This window comes from Megalobrama amblycephala, linkage group LG1 (genome assembly GCF_018812025.1).
Source record: "Megalobrama amblycephala isolate DHTTF-2021 linkage group LG1, ASM1881202v1, whole genome shotgun sequence".
NCBI lineage: Eukaryota > Metazoa > Chordata > Actinopteri > Cypriniformes > Xenocyprididae > Megalobrama > Megalobrama amblycephala.
Window position 1 is genome coordinate 11,217,307 of NC_063044.1, and position 13,038 is coordinate 11,230,344.

The following is a 13,038-nucleotide window of genomic DNA, read 5'->3' on the forward strand; positions in this document are numbered from 1 at the left end:
TTCTAGTATGACTGTCAAAACCCTCTGGAATCGGCTGGCGATTGAACGCCTTCACCATGTAGGGTCCTGGTATATTTTGGTGGTCTGGCACTTGGAGACATTGAGCAACATTTACACCATTTGGCAGATGTGTGCAGGTAAAAGTCTCATTAAAATGTAAAAATGATTGCTTTCATGCAGATGTTTTCTAAATCTCTCTTCTGCAGTAGATTTATGTCGATCATATATGGTGTATCTATGTTTGTGTGATGTAGTGACACTGCCAAACTCAAGCACATGATCCCAGTATCAAATATCTGTGTATATCATCATCAGACATGTCCTCAGAAGAACCAAAACATGTTTGTAAACCATTACTGGTACGTGCTGTTAGTCATGAACACATCTGGTTACTGTCCTCTGAGCTTAGAAATTACATGTTCTACTTATTTGGCCATATTTACCATCAAGAAGTTCCAAATGTAATCAATGTTTAAGAAGCAATAATTTGGAGAAGGAAACCTGACATGAAGATATTAATCACTCATACTATTATTTTCATCAGAAATGTTCATGTTTATTTCCAATAATGAAAAGGCTCATGTTAAAGCTGTAGAAGTAAAATGTCTCTATCAAAAAGTCTTCAAAACTTGAGAGAGTGAATGTAATAAAACATGATCATATAAAATAACAGCACTGCTTGAGTGTATGAATGACTTACAGTGATCATATTTGCATTTACACGGATTACATGATTGTAAAGTCATCATGAAATTTTACTGCTTCTACTATTTTGTAGGGAGCTATTGTATCCGTTGCCGTTCTCCTTCTGTTTCTTCTTCTTCCACTCTCAAGCTCAATAAAACTGCTTGCAGTGAAATTTGACACACAGATTGAGGACAGTCCAAATATTCTCCACAGCACATTTGGGAGTCTCTAACTCAATCCCTAGCCTGGTAATACCAGACTCTGCTACTTCACTTTGCTTCGTAGACAGAGTCTGGAATGGCATAATAGAGAAGTGTTTTCTCTCTCGCTAGGGGACGCTTGTCTGAAGTTTAAAATCATTGGTTACCCGTAAGCCAATCAGATACGTTTAGTTATGACGTATGTTATCCGCCTGTACAGCCGCATCGAAGCACAGACATCATGCATCAAACTCAAATCTATGATTGAACTTCCACTGTAAACCTGTTGTAAACACATGATGATGTGAGCGAAATACCGGAGTGAACATGGCTGTAAACGACTTTTGCAGATTATGCGAAGTTAATGCATCCCGAAGTTTGCATCCCGTGTCTCGTTTCCCATTTCCGCGGTCGTTTCGGTTTTCGATTTCTCTAACCTACAATGTAAAACTCGGCGCTTAGCATCTACGTCACGGCTCTCAGCCCGCCCTCTGTTCGTTGATTGGCCCGGCTGTTTCCAGACCGGTGGCAAACACAAAGCTATGACGCTGTATCAGACTGAGTACAGAAGCGAAATGAAATTGAGCGGAAGTAGGAAGTCTGACGTAGTCAGGCTACTCAATCCCCTCTAGTAATAAAAATTTTCCCACCAACACCAAAACAACAAACAAACAAACAAAAAACCTCCTAGACAGTTCATCCAATTTTCATGAAAATCAAATCAGATCATCTTCAGACCATGCTGGCAAAAAGTTGTGAAAAGCTCTTTCGTTCTCGAATAACACGCAAACAAATTTGACAAAGAGTACAGCGAATTGGATGCAAAGCTTCCAAAAAAATTTCAAAACTTCTGAATGGCTTGCCAAAAAAATCATAAAAGTTAGATTCGGGGCATCATGCCAAGTCAAATGATATCCAATTTTACCCATAACAGCCAGTTTGGGCATCAGCCATTTTGAATTTTGTAGTAAAATACTGTATTTTATGAATGCATTAGTGTATCGTTACGAAACTCGGTATGGGCCATCAGCAGAAGTTTCGAAGCAGTCTCCTTGGAGTTCTTGCCGAGTCCAGAGATACCAAACATGCAAATATCTATGAAACGGTTTGTCCAATTGAGATGAAACCACCGTAGGAAAATCTGAAACAGGTCGTTGCCTATATATGTCAAAATTTTGATAGTAAATGGCAAAAATAAATGCAATTAAAGTCAGGTGTGGTCATTATTTATGTTTTCATAAATATAAATATTTTCTAAATGAAATTAGATATTTTCACCACATTTGACACTTATGTATGGGGGAACTATGAGGACAGACATAAAAAACTACAGTACTGCTTGTTTGACTGACTTCAATAATGACCTTGCAGTCTCTTTGTCTCAGTTGTTATCATAGTCCATTATGACGTTGTTGGTCTGCTGCTAGCTTCCTTGTTTGTTTCTGTTGTGCTTGACCCCTTAATTGCTGCTTGCAGCTATATTTTCATATTATTGATGTAATCATCATGAAATTAACCTGCATTAAATGATTGCTGTGATTTCGGAAAGCTGCATCACCTACAACAGCAGCCTAAAATAACAACTAAATACACATTTGACTATTAGTTAACATTGGTCCAGTAGCCATGTGATCTATATCTTTTTATTTTAGAGGTGGAGGAATAAACTTTGAAAGATTATGAAGACATAATCATTGTTGTTTTAGTCAGGAACTAAAGACCAGGAACGTAAATTAAGTTAAACAGAAGTAAACAGAGTCCGTTTTAATTTTATGTTCACATTAAAAACATAAATATACCATTAAAGTGTCAGATACAGTCTATAGGATGATTTAAAATTTTATATATATAATATATATATATATATATATATATATATATGCAAAATCAAGATGTAAACAAAATCAAGATGTAAACTGAAATGATTTTTTCTCCTTAGAACAGTTCTTGAAACTATATAATATTAAATACTATGAAGAACAAAAAATTCTATCTATCTATCTATAGTATCTATATAGTACATCCCTCACATTTTTGTAAATATTTTATTATATCTTTTCATGTGACAACACTGAAGAAATGACACTTTGCTACAATGTAAAGTAGTGAGTGTACAGCTTGTATAACAGTGGCTGTCCCCTCAAAATAACTCAACACACAGCCATTAATGTCTAAACCGCTGGCCACAAAAGTGAGTACACCCCTAAGTGAAAATGTCCAAATTGGGCACAATTAGCCATTTTCTCTCCCCGGTGTCATGTGACTCGTTAGTGTTACAAGGTCTCAGGTGTGAATGGGGAGCAGGTGTGTTAAATTTGGTGTTATCGCTCTCTCTCTCATACTGGTCACTGGAAGTTCAACATGGCACCTCATGGCAAAGAACCCTCTGAAGATCTGAAAAAAGAATTGTTGCTCTACATAAAGATGGCGTAGGCTATAAGAAGATTGCCAAGACCCTGAAACTGAGCTGCAGCACTGTGGCCAAGACCATACAGCGGTTTAACAGGACAGGTTCCACTCAGAACAGGCCTCGCCATGGTCGACCAAAGAAGTTGAGTGCACATGCTCAGCGTCATATCCAGAGATTGTGTTTGGGAAATAGACATATGAGTGCTGCCAGCACTGCTGCAGAGGTTGAAGGGGTCGGGGGTCAGCCTGTCAGTGCTCAGACCATACGCCGCACACTGCATCAAATTAGTCTGCATGGCTGTCGTCCCAGAAGGAAGCCTCTATTCTAAAGATGATGCACAAAAACAGTTTGCTGAAGACAAGCAGACTAAGGAAATGAATTACTGGAACCTCCAAGACGAACCACTGCCTTACTAAAGATGCTGAGGTTAAAGGTGATGGACTGGCCAAGCATGTCTCCAGACCTAAACCCTATTGAGCATCTGTGGGGCATCCTCAAACAGAAGGTGGAGGAGCGCAAGGTCTCTAACATCCACCGGCTCCGTGATGTCGTCATGGAGAAGTGGAAGAGGACTCCAGTGGCAACCTGTGAAGCTCTGGTGAACTCATTGCCCAAGAGGGTTTAAGGCAGTGCTGGAAAATAATGGTGGCCACACAAAATATTGACACTTTGGGCCCAATTTGGACATTTTTCACTTAGGGGTGAACTCACTTTTGTGGCCAGTGGTTTAGACATTAATGGCTGTGTGTTGAGTTATTTTGAGTGGATTTACACTGTTATACAAGCTTTACACTCAACTACTTTACATTGTAGCAAAGTGTCAATTTCTTCAGTGTTTTCACATGAAAAGATATAATAAAATACTTAGAAAAATGTGAGGGGTGTACTCAATGTATACTGTATATATATGTATATATATAGTTTACATTTAGTTAATTTTGTGTTGGTCTACGTTTTTGTGCGCTGTACAGCTTTATCCTCAGGCTGGGAAGGTCGTAGAGCTCGTTCAGGTGAAAGTGTTTCTCAAAAGTGTCCACGAAAGCTGTTCTCTGGGTCCAGACGGAACCTCATGGCCCATAAGATGATGGTGTCATCTGAACTCAGGTGCATGAAGGTCTCCATGAGCTCGTGCAGGAACGGGTGTGAGTACACCACATCTGCGGCCATGATGTAATCGAAGTGGCAGGTCGCGCGCGGGAATCGCTCCTCCAGCTCTTTCCCCCAGCTGAGCTCTGTCACGTGCGGCTCATGCCTGCAGCGCCCTCTGGTGTTGCGCATCACGTTGTGCCTCAGGTTACCCCAGGATATCCGGCAGGTCTGTGGACGTTACCTTCGCTCCTGAAAACATTATTCATTTAGTTTTAAATGTCATGTTCATAAATGTAAACAACACTCTAAAAAATGCTGGGTTAAAAATGGACAAACCCAGTGATTGGGCTGTTTTCACCCAGCCATTTTTTTCAACCAATTTTGGATTTATTTTTTAGCCAGCAATATAGTAATATAGTGAAAAGCATGTTTTTGCTCACCCTCAAATAGGGGCAAATTTGTGGGGTATTTTAAACTGAAACTTGACCAGACCAGAGACTTATATTACATCTTGTGAAAGAGGGCATAATAGGTGTCTTTTAACCCAACCTGCTGGGTTTGTCCATATTTAACCCAGCTTAGGTTGTTTTTAACCCAGCAGTTTTTAGAGTGAAAGTAAAACCATACCAAAGAGAGATTAAAATGTGTATCAAGACTATTCTTCATATGACAAGAAAGCTGTTAAAGGGTATGCTGATTCATAACGCTCTGAAGCTTCCTGAAGCATGTTTTGAACTATTAGGTCATATTTATAAGTCTATTAGTGTATTTATATACATACTGATACTGTAACTATTAAGTATTGAACATATATAGTAAGTATTCAATTGTTTATATTATTAATGCATTTATATAATGATTGGTGTATTTAAATAGCGATTCCAAAAATATCTTATTTATATAAGATTAACAATTTACGGGTTATGAGGGTTATATAAGCAATATGCAAATCTAATATGCAAATCATTAATAGTGATTTACATATTTGTATAGTGACTATCATATTACGATTAACGTAATATAGCGTATATAGCAATTATCGTATTTATATAACGCTTAGCGAATATAGCAATTAGCGCATTTATATAGCGATTTGTGCATTTATAGGGGTTAGCAGATTTATATAGCGATTAGCATATTTATATATGAAAATTTTTATAGAGATTAGTGAATTTATGTAGCGATTAATTTATTTATATAGCAATTAGTGAATATAACAATTAGCACATATATAAATTAGAGCATTTATTTAACGATTAGCAAATACAGTAATTAGTGTATTTACATAGTGATTACTGTATTTATATAGCGATTATTGCATTTATATAGTGATTTGCGTATTTATATAGCCATTAATGGATTTATATAGTGGTTAGTGCATTTATATAGTGATTAGCTTATTATGATTAACGTATATAGCGTATATAGCAATTAGCGCATTTATATAGCGATTTGTGCATTTATATATGAATTTTTATAGCGATTAGTGCATTTATATAGAGATTTCATTTATTTATATATGCATTTTTATAGCGATTATGTATTTATATAGCGATTTGTGCATTTATATATGAAAATTTTTATAGCGATTAGTGCATTTATATAGAGATTTGCATATTTATATATGAACATTTTTATAGCGATTAGTGTATTTATATAGCGATTTGTGCATTTATATATGAAAATTTTTATAGCGATTAGTGCATTTATATAGCGCTTTGCGTATTTATATATGAATTTTTTATAGCGATTAGTGTATTTATATAGCGATTTGCGTATTTATATAGCGATTTGTGCATTTATATATGAACATTTTTATAGCGATTAGTGCATTTATATAGAGATTTGCATATTTATATATGAAAATTTTTATAGCGATTAGTGCATTTATATAGCGCTTTGCGTATTTATATATGAATTTTTATAGCGATTAGTGTATTTATATAGCGATTTGCGTATTTATATAGCGATTTGTGCATTTATATATGAACATTTTTATAGCGATTAGTGCATTTATATAGAGATTTGCATATTTATATATATGAACATTTTTATAGCAATTAGTGTATTTATATAGCGATTTGTGCATTTATATATAATTTTTATAGCGATTAGTGTATTTATATAGCGATTTGTGCATTTATATATTAATTTTTATAGCGATTAGTGTATTTATATAGCGATTAGTGCATTTATATAGCGCTTTGCGTATTTATATATGAATTTTTATAGCGATTAGTGTATTTATATAGCGATTTGCGTATTTATATAGCGCTTAGTGAATATAGCAATTAGCGCATTTATATAGCGATTTGTGCATTTACATATGAACATTTTTATAGCGATTAGTGCATTTATATAGCAATTAGCGAATTTATATAGTGATTACTGAATTTATATAGCGATTTGTGTATTTATATAGCGATTAGCGAATTTTTATAAAAATTAGCAAATTTATATAGCTATTTGTGTATTTAAATAGCGATCACTGAATTTATATAATGATCAGCGTATTTATATAGTGATTAGCGTATTTATATAACGATTAGCGAATTCATATAGCGATGAACACATTTATAGTAATTAGTTTTATATAGCGATTAGAGCATTTATATGGTGATTAGCAAATATAGCAATTTGCATATTTATATAGTGATCACCGAATTTATATAGCAATTACTGAATTTATATAGCGATTTGTGTATTTATATAACGATTAGCATATTTATATAGCGATTAGCGAATTTATATAGCAATTAGCGCATTAATATAAAGATTAGTGAATTTATATAACGATTAGTGCACCCCCTGGCTTGGTACATTATTGCAGTTCTGACTGTTTTTGTGTTGTACTTTATTGGAATTCAATTAAAAAAAACAATACTGTAATATTGCTGTGATTTTTTTTTTTTTTTGACACAACCTCGATTTTAATACCAAGGTATCTGAAGTATTATTATATTTCACATGATATCTGGTCTCTCTCACCGAGGAGGCTGGTCACTATGGTAACAAGGCCCGTTCCGGCTCCCAGCTCGATGATGTTCTTGTCCATGAGGTTGTATTCCTCACGGTGAGTGTCGAGGAAATGACACAAGACCATGGCCTTGAAAGAGAAGGTCACAATCAGATAACAGTTAACACTAGTTCTGCTCCTCAGTATGAAGTGTGTGAGAGAGAGTGATGCGTACCGAGGGCCACAGAACGGCCCCATAGCAGTCCATCGACTCTTTGATCTTAATCTCAATGTCTGCAAACCCATAGCCTTCCCACGCTTCCGTTCGGATCAATGACGGACGAAAGTGTCGTTTCATAATCGCTGCTGCCAGTTCAGCATCTGGAGCGACACCTGCAGTCACACACACACACACACACACACACACACACATCTAAAGCAGCGTTTCTGAAGCTTTTCCATTCAAAGGCCCCATATACTATAATTTAAGCATTTATTAATACATTATTACAGTCAAAACTCACATCTTTTAATGTTATTTAATGGACCTGAACTTAAATGAACAATGAGCTGTACTCAGTACAGGTGCTGCCAGCAAGTAACTTTACCAAAGATTAATAAATACTGTAACAAATGTATTGCACATTGTTAGTTAACGCATTATCTAATGGATCTTATTGTAAAATGTAACCAGTTATTTTAAGAAGAACAGTTTTTTGGTGTCAAACTCACTATCTGCTACTGAGTTTAATTAAATATATTAATTCTGCAACACTGTTACCAATTTTATTACATTTTGTTTAATGTAGCGTTCATAATTTTTTGTGTTAATATTTATTGCTAGAAAATAAATCAGGGGTTTATATGTTAGACATCTCTGATTTTTTAGATATGTTGCAAAAAAATGGCAAACCTCATTAAAATAAACAGAAAATCTTCACACTGTTTAACTATTACCTTTATTATTTTAAAATAAAACAGCAACATTTAGATCAAAAAAGATCTTTATCGAACCTCATATTAAACAACTAAAATAAAACAGCTCATACAATGTTTAGTTTGACTTTCTGAAGGTTCAGCAACATCTATTTTTTTTTATATATTTTGGAAATAAGTCTATTCTGATCACTGCAATTATATATATGATCAAAAATACAGTAAAATAGTAAAATATTATTAAAATGTAAAACAGATGTTTTCTATGTGAATATATAGTAAAGTGTAATTTATATCCAATGATCAAAGCTGAATTTTCATTATCTTCAGTGTCACATGATCCTTCAGAAATCATTCTAATATGATGACTTTGCTGCTCAAGAAACATTTATGATTATTATCAATGTTGAAAACATTGCATATATTTGTGGAAACCGTCCATATATTTTGATTTTCAGGTTCTTTGATGAATAGAAAATTCAAAAGAACAGCATTTATTTGAAATAGAATCTTTTGTGACATTATAAATGATCAATTTAATGTGTCCTTGCTGAATAAGACTCTTGATCTCTTTCATCTTACTTTTCAATGGTAAAAAAATGACTTATGTACTTATCATTCATGGAAAGTGTCATAAACGCAGATCTGATACAGTAACTACACAAGAGTTTGGTGTCAGTATGGAGCTGTAGATGCTGTACAGAGAGTGTCACTCGCTCCAGATCTTCTTGATGTGTGTTACACTGTTACATAAGAGACACTGACGGCACTGTGTGATTGATGACAGATGACAGATCAATAATGAGCTCATACACACAACACCGATGCAGTCATTCATTCAAAGATATTCCCTATACACACCAATGCACATTTATCCAAGAGAAAAGGCATTAAGAGAGTCATCTGACTCATTTCACCTGTCGCTCTGGAAGTGTTTGAGTTATTCCAGTGCCGCAGGAACCACATTTCACTTTACTCAGAGTTTGTATTTTTCTATAGCTGTTAAAATGACATATAGAAGACAATATATTCACACCCACCCTCATTGTTTTCATCCTGCTCCATTTGGATCTGACAGCCGAAGGTCCTTATAAGTGCAAATTCACACAAGTGTCTTCAACTTTCCCTCATTGGTCTCTGTGCATGTCTCTGTCCAACATCGGGTTTCAGGTGATTGACAGCAGCAGCTGCAGCTGAATGGAGGTCAGCCAGAGAAAGGGAAGCCTAGAGCACTAGAGAGTAAACAGATCCTCTCTCTCTCTCCGGACTCATTCTGTGGCTCCGGTTCTGGAAGCAGGAATGTAGATGTTGTTTGGCTACGATCACAATAACACTTAAATCAAACGCGATTAGCAGCTGAGCTCATCTGACCTTCATCAAACGCTCCGCTCTCTGACCAGGATTTACCTCAGGCTCATATTGTGACAGTATTGGTTGTGACTCGATTACAAATGCTAGACTAAGACACTCTTCTCTGCTCGTCAAATACATAAAACATTAAATAATTCTCTTCTGCTCACTGCATTTATATGATCAAAAATACAGTAAAAATAGTGAAATATTACTAAAATGTAAATCAGCTGTTTTCTATGTGAATATATAGTAAAGTGTAATTTATATCCAATGATCAAAGCTGAATTTTCAGCATCATTACTCCAGTCTTCAGTGTCACATGATCCTTCAGAAATCATTCTGATATGATGATTTGCTGCTCAAGAAACATTTATGATTATTATCAATGTTGAAATCAGTGCATATATTTGTGGAAACCGTTGTACAGATATTTAAATAACTTTATATGTAGTGTTTTTGAGTAAAGAAAATGCTGTACTTAATCAAAGAATCAGTTCTTTCTTTACCATTGCATTGCAAACAAGCAGAGATGTTCTTAAAGGATTAGTTCACTTTCAAATGAAAATTAGCCCAAACTTTACTCACCCTCAAGCCATCCTAGGTGTATATGACTCTCTTCTTTCTGATGAACATTATCTGAGATATATTAATAAATATCCTGACGCATCTGAGCTTTATAATGGCAGTGAGTGATACCTCTTCCTACCTGAAGAGTATGAGCTGAAGAAAGTATCTCCATCCATCATAATCATACTCCACACGGCTCTGAGGGGTTAATAAAGGCCTTCTGAAGCGAAGCGATGCATTTGTGTAAGAAAAATATCCATATTTAACAAATTATGAAGTAAAATATCTAGCTTCTGTTCAGACCGCCTTCCATATTCAACTTTAGGAAGAAAGTGTAAACTGGCGTCGCATAAGTTTTCCGTAAGTTGAATAGGGAAGGTGTAGATTTTTGAACTGCGCGAGTTTTACACTTTCTGCATACGTAGAATATGGAAGCTAGATATTTTACTAGATATTTAGAAGCTAGAAGCTTACATAACTTGTTAAATATGGATATTTTTCTTACACAAATGCATCGCTTTGCTTCAGAAGGCCTTTATTGACCCTCCGGAGCCGTGTGGAGTATGATTATGATGGATGGATGTGGATGGAAGCACTTTCTTCAGCTAAACTCTTTGATCCTGTTCACTCACATTATAAAGCTTGGATGCGTCAGGATATTTATTAATATATCTCCGATTGTGTTCATCAGAAAGAAGAAAGTCATATACACCTAGAATAGCTTGAGGGTGAGTAAAGCTTGGGCTAATTTTCATTTGAAAGTGAACTAATCCTTAAACTGTGTGCGGCACTTCATTCATGATAGAGGCGGGGTGGAGTTACAGGTTTGACTGACAGTTTGAGGATCCAATGGAGTTACGAGGTTTATTCACAAGCTCTTTTCATTGGTTAAATATTTGCAAAACCCACAGACAGACGTAAAGAGGGACCGATAGTAATGATTTATGAAAAAAAAGTTAAAATTGACGAAATATCGAGATACAAAATTCTGCCCAATATCAACATTATACTTTTTAAAAACAATTTATAAAGTAATTATCATACAGTTTTAGCAATAGAATGAAATAATAATAATGAAAAAAGCATTATTTCTCCTCATTGTAATTGCCTTTTCTAAATTGTGATTACAGGGTTTTCCACATTGAACGTTGTCCCATTCATAGTAATATAAGAGCAATCCCCTTGGTTTATCTTTCTAAAGTCTTTGTTAATAGCAAAGTCCCTTTAAGACAAGTCATTTCACTCGGCGGCCATCTTTGAAACGCCTCTCTGGGACATTCAAGTGCAACTCCTATCTCTTTGAATGGGGAAACATCACATTCTCCAAAGCTGTTTGCCAAGCTTTCGATTAAATTTCATATTTGTAATCCTCAATGAAATCTGACAACAACTGTCTCATAAATGTTTTTTCCAGACGCTCGGAATCATGACAAAAAAACTATTTTTCAGGCTGAATCAAGCTAATGCGCATGCGCGTCACTTCGGAGGCGCGCATCTGACTGTTTCTATAGAAACCGGTGCTTCTAACGGCCGCTGCAGTGACGCGATGACTTTACCAGTCGGCGATTGGCTCTTATTTAGAAGGCGGGACTTATTCCGCCATATTGCGCGGTGCGCTTTCTCCCATTCAAAACAATACGAGTGACACGTCTTGTGTACAGCCAATCACCATCGACCACGTCACTGCCTGATGGCTGGCCACACACTTGAAGATTTTAAGCGCGATTTACATCGTCGTCGATTGTCCTCCATTTGTTTTCTTCTCCAGTCACATGGTCTCACAGTCCGGTCAATCATCTCGTGTGTGCCTTCAGAGGATTATAAGTCTGGAACTTCGTCGAAACGGTGTCTTTTAAAACCAGTTAAGATTTGAAAATTGTCGAGCGTGTCTCAAGCCAATCACCGTCGGCTATTTCACTTCGTCAGGGCAAGAAGCCATTAAAAATTACTTCACAATCACAGAGAACTGCTTATGTAGCAATAACCTAATTAAAGATAACCTAATTAATCAATATTTGATTTTGCTATTATTATAACAGCGCTACACATTAAGGAAGACGGTTAAGTTGCAAATAGCTGCAGCAATCATATTTATTATTAGAATACTACTGTTTTAACAGATATTTCAATAGAACATGATGGATTTCTTCATGAAAGGTGAGTGAAATTAATTTATCATTTATCATTGTCTTGCTGTGAAACGGTTAGCTTGATTTGTTGCCTAGCTGGTGTTTAAAAAGTGGTCAAATTCCAATAGACAAGCTGTCCAGGATGGAAGATCTTGTCCTTCACATTGGGGTCAGTGTGTGTTGTTCAGTGAGGTTTGGCAGCCACTAGATGGCGCCCTTTCTTCTTATTATTTCTGAAGCAGTGAGAACATAATAGTGAATATGGATCTGTGTTCTCAAGTTTTGAAATGATAATGGAAACAAGTATATAAAGTGGTCTACAGATTGTTAACTGTTCTAACAGACCAATATTATTATGATGATGTGTATTATGTTTGACTTTTTTTGTTATGTTTTACCTTCACTTTTAACAAACCATGCATTAACATTCATGGCCTGAAAAATTAAGACACTCCCTGATATCACACGTACATCTCAGAGACGTCCATTTACATCTGCGATACGTCTCCTCCTGTCAGATGTCATATAGACATTTAGAAAATGTCTTTAAGTTTATGTTTTAGAATGTATGTATGTAACTGCTTTTTCTAAGACATTTAGCAGATGTTTTCCTAGATCTTTAGAGAAGTGCCTGTGCATTTGTGCATCAAAACACTAATGATGAAATGACTGGTGGCTTCATCAGCCAGTTTTTGCCTCCAGAAGACACAG

General features: G+C 35.6%; 1 protein-coding gene across 1 annotated transcript; it reads right to left on the reverse strand.

Annotated features, from left to right (window-relative positions):
- Positions 1–4,117: 4,117 nt before the first annotated feature.
- Positions 4,118–9,579, reverse strand: LOC125262838 (protein-lysine methyltransferase METTL21E-like). Its single transcript, XM_048181701.1, is given in 6 exon segments — positions 4,118–4,340; positions 4,342–4,596; positions 4,598–4,635; positions 7,375–7,492; positions 7,578–7,735; positions 9,319–9,579. Coding segments are annotated over 6 exon segments (705 nt in total). The 5' UTR covers positions 9,344–9,579; the 3' UTR covers positions 4,118–4,229.
- Positions 9,580–13,038: the final 3,459 nt, after the last annotated feature.